Source organism: Balaenoptera ricei, chromosome 7 (genome assembly GCF_028023285.1).
Source record: "Balaenoptera ricei isolate mBalRic1 chromosome 7, mBalRic1.hap2, whole genome shotgun sequence".
In the NCBI taxonomy this organism is placed as follows: Eukaryota; Metazoa; Chordata; class Mammalia; order Artiodactyla; family Balaenopteridae; genus Balaenoptera; species Balaenoptera ricei.
Window position 1 is genome coordinate 114,161,680 of NC_082645.1, and position 14,533 is coordinate 114,176,212.

At 38.2% G+C, this 14,533-nt stretch overlaps 1 protein-coding gene across 5 annotated transcripts in view; it reads left to right on the forward strand.

The window, feature by feature from the left end:
* DIS3L2 (DIS3 like 3'-5' exoribonuclease 2) overlaps nt 1-14,533 on the forward strand; it is a 371,579-nt gene that overhangs the window by 56,585 nt on the left and 300,461 nt on the right. For all 5 annotated transcript variants that reach the window (XM_059928940.1, XM_059928939.1, XM_059928944.1 and 2 more), the window contains exons 4-5: nt 2,871-2,924; nt 9,484-9,585. In XM_059928940.1, the coding sequence (XP_059784923.1) occupies nt 2,871-2,924; nt 9,484-9,585 (156 nt within the window). The remainder of the gene's footprint in view (nt 1-2,870; nt 2,925-9,483; nt 9,586-14,533) is intronic.

Here is a 14,533-nt window from a genome sequence, read left to right on the forward strand (position 1 = left end):
ACATTTAATCCATTTACATTCAAGGTTATTATCAATATGTATGTTCCTATTACCATTTTCTTAATTGTTTTGGGTTTGTTTTTGTGGGTCTTTTTCTTCTCTTGTGTTTCCCGCCTAGAGAAGTTTCTTTAGCATTTGTTGTAAAGCAACATTAGTAAATCAGGAGTACGATCAGAAGGTTTGAAGATGCCAGCACCAAGGAGGTATAGCAGGAGCCAGTGACATGAACTTCTAAGTATCTGGGGATTTTGATAGAGAATGGGAGAATTTTTAAAGCTGTAGTGGGGAAGCATGGGGGAAACATTCTTCTTTTGGTCCCTGAGCTATATGGGATAAGAGAGAGAAAATCGGCCCCCTTTGAGAGCACTTGAAGGGAATTGGTCACATCAGGTTTCAGTGGAGGCAAGGAGGCACGAGAGCATTCAGAAAAGAGATGGAGGATTTGGAGCCACCAGTTCCAGGCTTAGGAAAAGGTTGAGGAGGAAAATGAGGGATGAGGGTTTGAGGCAGATTAGGCGATGGTCATAGAAATATGGAAATGGAAGTTCTGGACTTATGTATGTAGGTGAGTAAGACAAGACATCTGCTAGAAGTCTCTTTCAGTTACAAGGCCATTTCTTGAGATGCTTTGCTGACAGCTTCTTCAGGCTGTGGGGATGACTGTGGTCCGCTGTGGACTCTGCTGGAGATTTTTCTTTCTTAGTGTGATCTGTACTCTCAAGGGATCTGTTTCTGAGGTCCAGTTCTTAAGAGTATGCTCCAGTCAAATTGCAAACATTTTTCTTGAACAAGGCATGTGTCCCTCCTTGTATGCTTTTATATATCAGGAAGTTTGGGATAGACAATCAAGAATAGAATCTTTTTGGTCCTTTTAATAGTTGTTCTTTTCAGTAGAGTCGAGATATTTTATAATAACTATAAATCGAGTATATAACCTTTAAAAATTGCAAATCACTATGTTACATACCTGTAACTTATATAACATTGTACATCTACCATATCTCAATAAAAAAAACACACACAGACAAACAAAATAGAGCAAGATACAGCCCTGAGCAACCTGTTTCTTTCCCCTGAGTCCAGCTGCGGCATCTCTGAGTGCTCTGTAATTAAAGGTATTTTCAAAGCAGAAGGCATTCTCATCTCTATACTTCTTCATGTACTAACCATTCACTGAGCTTGAAGGGATGATAGAAGATTAGCAGTTGAAAAAAAACTTGGGTCAGAAAATGAATTTTAAAAAATCAGTGAGTTTACTTTTATTTATTTGGAGTGTTTATTTCCTCTCACTAGAGTGTAAACTCTGAGGGTAGAGCCTGTCTGTTATTACTCTCTCTCCGTTGTGACCCCATCACTTAGCATAGTGCCTGTCATGCTAATTGTCAGGAAATATTTGTTGAGTGAGTGGATGAATATTGAGGATAAATATAATAAGCCTTTTCCTCCCTCCCGCAACAAGAAACAGCTGCCCTAAAAGTGAAATTGCAGTGACATTCATAAAAAAGGGACTGGCCTCTGGGAGCTTTGCCTGCCTTACTTCCCAGTCCCTCTGTCTCTTACCCTAATACAGCATGGTGGTAGAAGAGTATTTGCCCTCTTAATCACTCTTGCCTATATTTCCTTTCTGATTTATCTTCAAATTTTACTCCTCTGTCAAGGACCAGATCAGACACCATCTCTGGAGCCTTGCCTAGTGCCCCCAGCTGAAAGTAAGCTGTCCCCTCACTTGTGGCGTTCTTCATGTTTTACTTTATAAACAAGGACTGAGCTTGGTTCTCACTCTCCCACGTTGTCTGTCTCAGGGTCTGGCACATGATCAGAATTCAGTAAATAATTACTAAATTAAGGACTGAATGAGGATTTGTAGTAGTCTGTGTGGGATTTAACAGTAGTATAAACTGTTGCATGGAAATTTGTAATTTAAACATGGTGTACCAGCGAAAGAAAGAATTATTTTCTGCTTTATTTTATGCCCTCACCTATTTTGTTAATTGTGTATCTTTGAGTCTTTCAGTATTTTAGGGGAGAGATGTTATTTAAAACACTTTCTCAAGACACCCTTTGAGTCTGGCTCTTAGGAAAATAACTGCCTCCATCCATGTGTTCCAGTGGCCTTCAGATGCAGCTGTAAGTGGGGAGGGTTACAGCTTCCTGCAAGAGCCTAAAATACTGAACTGCTGTTGAAGACGGCCCCACCTGCACCCCTGTGCGTAAATAGAGGCAGACCCTGACTTGGTGCTGGACTGACGTGAAGTTGAAGGCAGACTGGGTGGCCTGGCTGTTGGAGCCAGGATTCCCACTTAAATTAAGAGCTGGTTCTGGACCATTTTGAATTATTGACTCATTCAGCTCTGCAGAGGGACCAGAGTAAAAAATATGCATCCAGCCCCTCGAGACTAAGTATTCAACTTGGAAGTCAACCTGTATCATTTTGAAAATTGTCACAGAAGCAAGCAATTGTGGAAAGGTCTTATAGAATTAAAAAAGGCCATTGTGTAGTGAGGCATAATCCCCCGTAACCTTGTTCTTAAAGTAAAGGTTTATATTTGAAGACTAGCATATAAGGGCACATAAAATCCCAGTAGTTGCCACTTTCCCACTCCACGCCAAACTCTGTTGCTTCTCACCTCTGCCCGTTCGCTGCAAGGTGCCAGTGTGAGCTTTTAGTGTTTGATGGAACTCTGTGGTACAGACATCAGTATAAATCATATTTCATGCATTTAATGAATAGTTCTCATACATCTAACTTGTTTCCTAGATCGAATTGTTTAATTAATTTTAAACTTTTTATTGACTAGTAACATATGTATGGAAAGATCGTAAGTGTGTAACTAGTTAAATTTTCACAGATTTTATTTTTTATTTTAAAGGGTGTTTTGAGAATTAATCCGAAGAAGTTTCATGAAGCCTTCATTCCTTCCCCGGTAAGTTCAATAACTTTATAATAAACCTAATGTCACATTTAATTTTTTAGATGTGCTGTAAAACTGAAATCATATATTCTAACTAGAAAACAGAGTAGTAAAACAAAATTGAGGATGGGCAAGGATTTGTTTCAAATTTAAATAAACAAAATTTGCCTTTGGTTAACAGCCCCTTCTGCCAATCTTAAAAATCACACTTCCAATGAAAGGGATGGCATTTGTTACTAGGCTGCAGGGAGCAGCTGAACCCACACAGATACCCACCAGTTCTTATAATTGGACACCCTTGGTTTATAGCCTAAAAGGATTTATGGGTTTTTCCACTGATTTAAGTTAATCTCTCCTAAACAAATATGCTATCTACTTTCAATCTACTGCATGAGCTATTCTGCAAATTTGTCCAAAAATAATGTGTATTTTTTTTTTTTTTTTCTGGTCAGGGTTTCTCACTTCACTTTTATGCAGGTGATAGGACTTGGTACAAGGCTTTTTACCATTGGCTCTTTGTAGTCTTTCTTAGGTTCATGACTCATTTTAATAGGCTCTCTCTCATTAAGGGAAGTTCACTCTGACATATAATTAGCAGCAGGTCTCTGGATAAGGTTTGATTGTGCAAAGCTGGGAGAGCACTATTCTTAAATTCTTGGCCTTTTCCAGGATGCCATAAATAGGATAGCCATAGAATTAGATTTTTCACAGTGGAAGAGATTATAGGAAGAAACTTCGGCTCATAGATGAGGAAATGGAATACATATATTTAAGTTAACATATTTCATTTTGTGAAATGACAAGTTTAATGAGAATACAAGTTCAGTCGTGTACTTCATAGGTATTATTATTGTTGTTGTTTCAATAACCTAAGACCTATTCTGAAGCTCAGTTTTGTCCTTTTTTCCCTTGCCCTTGTCCTGAAGCCAAGGATTCACATTTGTATCTTAAGTTTAAGTCTTACCCACTGGCTTAGGTAAAAAATGTCACATGTCACCTTGTTCTCTCTTAGTCATTTTCTGTTCCTGTGACAGAACATGGTATACATTGCTGACCCTGGTGCTTAGATTATAGAATTGAGCGTCAGATTTGAGGTAGTAACTTAGCTGCGGGAGCTATTCCATCACACAGTGGAAGCACAGTTTACGTGGGTGTTAGATTTCAGAGTTTGCTCATAAGGTGAAATTCACATTCAATAATCATAAAAATTACCCGTGAAAATCTCTCAGGAATGTGCCATGTTGGGGAGGGAGTAACCATCTCTCAGTAAGTCTAGCATAACCAACATTTTCTCCACATTAGAAAGGGTGATTGTTTCTTCTTTGGCACACCAGTTGAAGGAGCTCAGTTATACTAGGGGCCCCATTGTGTGAAAAACATGGATTTTTTAAGCATGAATATCATACCCAGTGCAGTAAGGAGTTCACCCTGAGAGGTACCTGGGAACTGAGCAGATCGCCCTTCCTGCACACTGAGGTTTGCTCTCATCGATGGGAATGATAAGTGGAACTACATACAGTATTTTGAAAATTTTTCTGCTTGCTTTCTCTCTTTCCTGAATACACAGTATTGAATTTCTCTAAGTTGGATCCCTATTAGGCCGGCTCCTAACAAGTGTATGGCCTAGGACAAAATACAGATGGAGGCACACATACCTTATATTAAATATTTAAAAGTTATAAATCCGACTAACAAACTGTTAAGTAAAATACATTCATGACAGATAAAATATATTCCTTGCCAAATATACCTCCATGTACTTGTACTGGGGTTCAGACATAGAATTCTCAGACTCCTCGGAGCTCCATGCTGAAAGGTGGCTGCATGGAGAGGGTCCACCTCTGGCCTGCCCCTCTTCCCTTCCCAGTTCTTGCTCCCTGTCCCCTCTGTGCTGCCCTCCTGCCTCCTCCTCCCCATTCAGCAAGGGCCCTTGCCCTCTAGGTGAGCATCTTATCCCATACCCCTTAGAAATACCCACCCATTAGCCACCTGTCAAGTCTAGGGGTGCCACCTGGGATGTGGTCTGCGTTTGGGAAGACAGAGCTGGGGAAGGTGCTTACATATGCCCTGGAAGTGGGCTTGGGGCTGATGACAACCCATTTAGCCTTGAGAACTCCTTACCTGTTGCGGAGGGGTGTGGTCGGAGGAGGGCCAGAGCAGAGGTCCTCTGACGTGTGGGCCTAGTTATGTTCCTGTAAGTTAAGTTCATGCGATTTAAATTTGCAAGTGATGTGTTGCCACTGTTTAATCTGGCTTGTTAAAGCAAGTTAAGCAAAAGTTATTGATGTTTCAAAAGCTCAAGTTGTTCTCCCACTTGAAATTGTATTCCTGGCATTTCCTATTTAGAATTTTTTACACAGTTGTGATATTAGGATTGACTTATTTCTATACCTCTTAACATTCTCTTATCTGGCCACTGATGGAGTGATAAAATTGTCTCAGAGGGAGAAAAAGTGCTAAATGACTCACCTCTAAGTAATTAAGGAGAGACTACAGAGGCTCTATCAAAGCCCAGCTGTAAGTGATTGTAGATACTCCAGTTTTGGACACTGGCACAATCTTCCATTCTAGTTTTGTAGATTTTCTGGTCAGTTTCAGGTTTTAGAAGCATTATGGGAGCAGTTGAAGGGGGAGATAGTAGAGGCAATGAATTACATGTACGTAAATCCCACCACTGGTCTAGATTTCTGAGTATATGTCGCTCGTGCCCATGTCAACTGTGAACTTGTATGAACTGGAAAAATGCTCACAGGTAGACTAGAAGGTAGGATATCAGAACCAGGGCCTGACTGTTACCTGTCCCTGCTTTAGCAGGGAGAATAAAGATAGGAATTGATAGAAGATGAAGCCTCTGCTCTGACAATAAGAAACGGAAAGTTTCCTTAATTGTAAAATGAAGGGGTGGATTAAATATTGTCTAATGTTCTTCATAACTTTAAAATTCTAAAGTTTTTGGAGAAACAAAAATAGACTAGATTTGATGAAATTATTTAGGTTTATTCTTACTGACTCTAAAAACAGTTGAGAACTTATACAGTGTCACTTTCTGTGTTAAAATATCTACATATATCAACAGGCTAGAAACAATGAATTGATCATCAGGTATAAAAAAGTACTTTGTTTTGGGGGAACATGATTTAGGTTTATTATGATTTCTACTGATAGAAAGTTGATATTCATTTTCCTATGACAAACTCAAAATACATGGGATGTTACTTCTGTGTGTACCTGCTAGTGTTCTCTTGTTCTCAATAAAAGTAAGAATAAAACCATGTAACTTTTTCAAAAAACCAAGATAAATTGATATTATTGAGGTGCCTTTTTATCCCATTTGGGAATAAGATAAAGAGGAGAAATGGACCAGATGTAAAAACCTGGCTTTTTATAAAAAGCACAGTTTCAATTCTGAATTATATTGGTGCAAGGAGTTCTGTAGCTTTTTTGTGCATCTCATCATGGGAGGCACTCTTTGTACATCTGTGGAATTTATTTCTGGTCCAAAGGGAGCTATTGCATCGGTGGAGGATGTTCTGACCATCATAGTATACTTGGGCTGTCCTCCCCACTCCTGCCTCCTAAATATTTAGTTAGATTACCCCCAGATCCCTTTGTATTTCCAGCAGGTTGATCATTATCCATTTTTCTTTTTTTTCCTATTCTTTCTGATGGGTAGAGCAAGTCTTCTGGCATTCAAATGAAGGAATGAATTCTTTGGCCTTAAAAAGTAGTTAAGAGGTTATACTGCTGGAAACTCAGCTGTGCTCCAGACTAGAGCCTCCTTACCTGTGCTATGGATTTTCTTCTCCTATAAATACCTATGCTATATTTTCTCTTATTTCATGTACACTGCTTTTTTTGTTTACAGTGTATGATGGATGTATATGAAAAAAAATGTATCTTTGGGAAAACAATTACAGTTTGTTAATTTGGAAAAAAAAAGTAGTTAGGAGGGATTGACTCAAACTTTTAATATTGAGCTGTCCTCAAGTATCTTTAAAATAAGAGATTCCACAATAGATGCGGGCTTCTGAATGAATCAAGTCAGAGCTGAATTGTGATTCAGTATCTATAGATATGTGTATTGTTCGAGGTTCAATTCAGCCCTGCTTCTCTTCGTTTCTTGGGATAGAAACATGACAATACCAACATCTTACCCTCTTACCTCTCTAAGCTAAGAGTGGTGTAGCTGCTTCCGAAAGAGGCATCTGATTGCATACGTTTTGACACATGATGATGGGTTCGGATGACCTCTAGACAGCTTTATTTTCATTGTAGAGAAGTCGGAGAGATCCCATTACTTTATAAATTGCAGAAGGCAATTGATGATGTTGTGCCACACTTCAGTTGTTCACTCTTTATTTACTGGTTGCTTCTTATTTCTCTGAGAAGCTTATCACGAACTGTCTTTGTGGCTGGCACGGTAGCTATTCCTTAGGGACTAGGGTGGGTCAGGTTTGGCAAAGTGTGCAGGCCACAGCTGCCAGCCTGTGGCTAAATTGGAAATTGAACAGAAACACTGTTCTAAAGATCTCTAATGGTTTGTAATTGGAAACTGTAAAAAAAATACTGAGTATGTGAAATCCCATTCTGTGAGTGTGGTGGTGAATTTGCAGTGCTAATTTTATCTTTATTTAAAATATCATAGTAATCACCTGCAGTCTGTTGAGCATAACATCAACTGTCTCTAGTAGAAAATTTTGCGTGGTGGCTTTCCAAGCCAGTTTGCTATTACCTCCTTTGAGAAAAATTAACGTTTTACTTCTCTCTTATCCTCTGAAAAGAAGCACATAATATAAACTCTTGGAAGGATGAAAGGATAAGAGTACATGTTTACATGTTTGTTTGTTTGTTTGCATATATGTATTTTATTTATTTATTTTTATACAACAGGTTCTTATTAGTTATCTATTTTATGCATATTAGTGTATATATGTCAATTCCAATCTCCCAATTCATCCCACCACCACTGCCCCCCTCCCCTTCCCCCCTTTCCCCCTTTCCCCCTTTCCCACCTTGGTGTCCATACATTTGTTCTCTACAGCCATGTCTCTATTTCTGCCTTGCAAACCGGTTCATCTGTACCATTTTTTCTAGATTCCACACATATGTGTTAATGTATGATATTTGTTTTTCTCTTTCTGACTTACTTCATTCTATATGACAGTCTCTAGGTCCATCCACGTCTTTGCATGTTTGTTGATGAAACATTTTGAAAATGTTTAATTTTTTCATGGAACCTTATTGCTGAAGGCATGCTTTTCTTAGCTACCTTTTCCATTTAATTATTTTCGCAAAGTAATTTGGCTTAATGAGAAGACTCTGGCAACTAATTAAGTTTGGCAGTCGATACCTAGGGAGTTCACTGGGGCTATACTGCTTCAGGTGGATTGTTTTTAAATATGTACTTGAGGGGAATTCCCTGGTGGCCCAGTGATTAAGGCTTGGGCTTTCACTGCTGTGGAACTGGGTTCAATAGCCAAGACATGAAAACAACCCAGGTGCTAATCAACAGACGATTGGCTTAAGAAGATGTGGTATATATACATTGGAATATTACTCAGCCATACAAAAGAGTGAAATACTGCCATTTGCAGCAACATGGATGGACCTAGAGAATATAGTGCTTAGTGAAGACAGAGACAGACAGAGAAAGAAAAATACTATATGGTATCACTTATATGTGGATTCTAAAAAATAATACAAATGAATCTATATATAACAGACTCACAGACATAGAAACAAATTTATGTTTACCAGAGGTTGGAGAGGGACAGTTAAGGAATATGGAATTAACAGATACAAACTACTCTACATAAAATAGATAAGCAAACAAGATTTACTGTATAGTACAGGGAATTATATTCAGTATCTTGTAATAACCTATAATGGAATATAATCTGAAAAAAAATAACTGAATCACTATGCTGCACACCTGAAACTAACACAGTATTGTAAATCAACTATACTTCAGTTAGAAAACAAACCAACCAACCAACCACATTGCTCTCTATGCCACTTCTTGGGGGGAGTGTGACTTTGCTGGTTTTTTCCTAGAGAACCCAACTCCTGGAGCTGGTTGTTGCTCCTGCCCTTGGTTGGTTTTCTTTGGGGATTATATCAATATGTTATTGTTTTTCTGTTTTCTTGCAAATTGTTTACTTTTTACCTTTCCCTTACAAAAATTCAGTCATGTAGAAAAGGTACCATCATGCTTTATTGTATTTAAAACAAAAAAGGGTAACTTAACTCCTTTCTCATTTCAGTTATGAAAGCATGCAGTCCTCGTTTTCTGCTTTATGTATTTTTGTTTGTTTGGTTTTGGCCTGCCTATAGTAGATATTCTCTTATTTGGTGATTTTTTAGTATTATGTTAACCTGCTCTTCTGTGTTCATTACCATTTCTATTAGTTCCAAAGAGACTGAGCTTCCTCTAGGTCTGTTTGTGGCTAAATACTAGTGTTCCTGTTAACTCAGTGGACAGTTAGTAGAGTCTATGGTTTTTAAACCAAGGAAGTAATTTTTGGTTCCAAGCCTTGGTAAACTGACTACTTTATTTCCTTCTCCAACCTAGGATGGTGATCGAGACATTTTTATTGATGGGGTTGTTGCTCGTAATAGAGCCTTGAACGGGGATCTGGTGGTTGTGAATCTGCTTCCAGAGGAACAGTGGAAGGTGAGTTAAATTTTCCTTTTATAACTGTAGACTTCTCAGGGCCTTTTGCAGTAGTGCATCAGTGAGACATCATTAACTAAAGCAGTCACAGACCCCTAAGGCCCTTGGTTGCCTCAGAAGCAGACCACAGAATTCTTGGGACATAGAAGCATTGGGTGTGCAGACATTTAATGATTTTGGTTCACCTTGTTCCCTCCCCTGTGATCTGTCTTCCCTGTCACATGCTTTGCATTGGTTTCTGGTAATTTTTAGGATAGAAGAGAAGCTTGCAGGGGACATTCAAACCTGATATGTATTAATATCCCACATTTAATGCTGGGAGAACTAGAAAGACAAAGCCATAGAGATGGTGCAGTCTTCACATATTCCTGCTGCCTCTCCTGGAGAACCCAGGCAACACATATCTAGTTCTGTGATGTCCAGTTTGGTGATTGGACTTCTCTTGGCAGATAAAAATAGACTGTGTATTTTTATAAAACAGAAATTTGGTAGCAGACGAAAATGTTTTTAACATGAGAATATTCTGGGTTTTAGTCTCCATCTGTGTCTGTCAACTGAAAAGGAAGATTTAGTTTTGTTTTGACTATTGTTTTAAATAAGGATCAGCCACTAGAATGATTCATAGCAACAATTTCTTTGAATTGTCATATAAAACTGGTAACTTGTATATCTAAGTCTGAATTTTTCTTCCTGGTATTCTTTTCTTTTTTTTTGAATTTTATTTTATTTAATTTATACAGCAGTTTCTTATTATCTATTTTATACATATTAGTGTATATATGTCAATCCCAATCTCCCAATTCATCCCACCACCACCACCTCCCTCCCCCGCCCTCTTTCCCCCCGTGGTGTCCATACGTTTGTTCTCTACATCTGTGTCTCTATTTCTGCCTTGCAAACCGGTTCATCTGTACCATTTTTCTAGGTTCCACATATATGCGTTAATATACGATATTTGTTTTTCTCTTTCTGACTTACTTCACTCTCTTTGACAGTCTCTAGGTCCATCCACGTCTCTACAGAATGACCCAATTTCATTCTTTTTTATGGCTGAGTAATATTCCATTGTATATATGTACCACATCTTCTTTATCCATTTGTCTGTCAATGGGCATTTAGGTTGCTTCCATGAGCTGGCTATTGTAAATAGTGCTGCAGTGAACATTGGGGTGCATGTGTCTTTTTGAATTATGGTTTTCTCTGGGTATTTGCCCAGTAGTGGGATTGCTGGGTCATATGGTAATTCTATTTTTAGTTTTTTAAGGAACTTCCATATTGTTCTCCATAGTGGCTGTATCAATTTACATTCCCATCAACAGTGCAAGAGGGTTCCCTTTTCTCCACACCCTCTCCAGCATTTGTTGTTTGTAGATTTTCTGATGATGCCCATTCTAACTGGTGTGAGGTGATACCTCATTGTAGTTTTGATTTGCATTTCTCTAATAATTAGTGATGTTGAGCAGCTTTTCATGTGTCTCTTGGCCATCTGTATGTCTTCTTTGGAGAAATGTCTATTTAGGTCTTCTGCCCATTTTTTGATTGGGTTGTTTGTTTTTTTAATATTGAGCTGCATGATTCCTAGTATTCTTTATATCATATCTTTTATTTTATTTGGCTCAATTTATTGCTACTTAAGAATTTGGTGTCTTCTTCAGTGAGAGGTATTACAGCAGAGTGATTAATAGAGTGGACTTTTAGGCTAGGCTACTTGGGTTTGAAGCTCATCTTTGCCAGTCGTCTGTATAACCTTGGGTGACTTATATACCCTCTCTGTGCTTCAAATACCTCATCTGTAGAATGAGAATAATCATAGTACCTACTTCATAGGTTTGTCATAGGATTAAATGAGAATATATGTAGAAATCTTAGAATAGTGCCTGACCCATGGTAGCAGCTCAAGTTTTTATTATTAATTTTTTCCAGAAATGTGGGAAGTACTACCTTATCTCAGAGCTTTGTTGAGACATAAATTAAATTCTTCTTTTTATCTGATAGGGCTATAGTAATTGAGTAAGACCTATGTGTCAGGAATTTATAGGGTGCACAGAAATTATTAATGCTCAAGATGGACATAGTTGTTGCCCTCATGAAGCTTTTAGTCTGGTAGGGAGTGCAGGTTGGAAGAGACAGATACTACTCACACTTATACAAATTTAAGGATAATTTTGATTAATGCTGTGAAGTTAAGTGCAGAGTGTTTTACGAGAGTGAATTATCCTAGTCCAGATCTACCTCTTCACTTCCCCCCCAACTCCCATCCCTAGTTGCTGACAATTATGGATAGTCTCCTTACTTGAGTCCTTGAAAGCACAGCTAAGGGTTGGCTCCAGGTCCTAGGAACATAGGTTGATTTAGGTCATTTCCTCTTTTCCTGAAAGCATCATCTAGCAGTGTTGACCAGGTTTAAGATGACAGGAAGAGTGCATTAGGGTCTGGTCAAACCAAAGGAAGTATTCCTAGAGGTCATTAGAGAGAGTAAATAGGCAGCATTATAGTAAAAATAAGCCAAAGGAACAAAAAAGATGATGGATCCCTTTGACTTAAGGGGTGAGAATGGATAGACTAGAAAGAAATAGAAGAGTGTTTAGCAAGACAGATGGATCTAGAGCTGACCAGAGCAGGTATGAGGTATTGACTGGTTAAAGAGTTAATGGAATGGCTGTGTTAAGTTTTAATTTCTTTTTAGACATTTTAATAGAGATCTTGAAAATATATGGAGGCCTAGATGGTTTCACTTACTGGTGAATTCCACTAAACATTTAAAGAAGAAATAGTCCTGATTTTACAAAAATGCTTACAGGAAAAGCAAGAGAAGGATACCTTTTCCAACTCATTCTATGAGGCCAGCATTGCCCTAATACCAAAACCAGGAAAATACATTTTAAGAAAAGAAAGCTACAGACCAGTACTCCTCACAAACATGGGTGAAAAAGTCCTCAACAAAATATTAACAAATAAAATCCAGCAATGTGGGCTTCCCTGGTGGCGCAGTGGTTGAGAATCTGCCTGCCGATGCAGGGGACACGGGTTCGGGCCCTGGTCTGGGAGGATCCCACATGCTGTGGAGCGGCTGGGCCCGTGAGCCACAACTACTGAGCCTGCGCGTCTGGAGCCTGTGCTCCGCAACAAGAGAGGCCGCGATAGTGAGAGGCCCGTGCATTGCGATAAAGAGTGGCCCCCGCTTGCCGCAACTAGAGAAAGCCCTTGCACAGAAACGAAGACCCAACACAGCCAAAAAAAAATAAAATAAAATTAAATTAAATTAAAAAAAAAATCCAGCAGTGTATTAAAAGGATAATGCAACATGAGAAAGTGGGGTTTATCTCAGGAGTGCAAGGTTGGTTTAATATCTGAAAAGTAATTTGGTGTAATTCACCATATTAACAGGCTCAAGTTAACCCTGTATTTAAATCAAATGCCATCATTTTGATAGATGCAGAAAATACATTTGACAAAAGTCCACAACTATTCATGATAAAAACTCATAGTAGACTAGCAATAGAAGAGGACTTCTTCAGTCTGGTGAAGAATATCTAGGATATACTTATAACTAACATTATTCTTAGTGGGGAAAGAGTGAATGTTTCTTTTCTACTATTGGGAATGAGGTAAGACTGTCCCTTCTCATTCCTTTTATTCAACATCATACTGGAGATTCTAGTCAGTATGATAAAGCAATAGAAAAAAACATTTAGATCGGAAAGGATGAAGGAAAACCTTCTTTATTCTCAGACTGTGTGATTTTCTATGTATAAAAACCTAAGGAGGGCTTCCCTGGTGGCGCAGTGGTTGAGAATCTGCCTGCTAATACAGGGGACACGGGTTCGAGCCCTGGTCTGGGAAGATCCCACATGCCACGGAGCAGCTAGGCCTGTGAGCCACAACTACCGAGCCTGCGCGTCTGGAGCCTGTGCTCCGCAACAAGAGAGGCCACGATAGTGAGAGGCCCGCGCACCGCGATGAAGAGCGGTCCCCACTTGCCACAACTAGAGAAAGCCCTCGCACAGAAACGAAGACCCAACACAGCCAAAAATAAATAAATAAATAAATTAAAAAAAAAAAAAAACCTAAGGAATTTACAAGAAAAGCTACTAGAACTAATACATGAGCTTAGGAAGGCTGAAGGACAGAAGGCTGATATACAAAAACCCATTGTATTTCTATATAGTAGCAATGAAAAATTGGAAGTTGAAAACTTTCTTAAAGTACCATTTTTAATAGGATGAAAAATATGAAATACTTAGGGTTAAATGTGACCAAAGATGTGTAAGACTATAAAACATTATTGAGAGAAATTAAATAAGTCCTCAGTAAATGGTGAGAAATACTGTGTTCATGAATTAAAAGACTCAATATTGTTAAGCTGCCAATTCTATTCAAATTGATCTGTAGATTAAGCATAATTCCAAACAAAATCCTAGCAGGCTTCTTTGTAGAAATTAACAAACTGATTTTAAGACTTATTTGAAAGGGCAAAGGACCTAGAATAGCCAAAACAAAGAACAACAAAGTTGGGGGACATATACTACCTGATTTCAATACTTATTATAAGGCTTTGGTAATTGAGACAGTTTGATATTATCAAGATGGACATATAGATCAATGGAACATAATAGAGAATCCAGAAATAGACCCATACATGTATGATTAATAGATTTTCTACAAAGATGCCAAGTTAATTCAATGGGGAAAGAATATCTTTTCAACAGATGTGCTATTAAAATTGTATAGCCATATGAAAAATAATGAACTTCAACCCTTACCTTGTACCATATATAGAAATTAACTTGAAGTGAATCGTGGATCTAAATGTTTATGTAAAAACTGTAATCTTTCTAGAAGAAAATAGAGGAGAAAATTTAGTGACCTTAGATTTGGCAAATATTTTTTAAGTGTAATATAAAAAATATGAAATATAAAAGAAAAAAAATCAATAAATTTTTAGTTA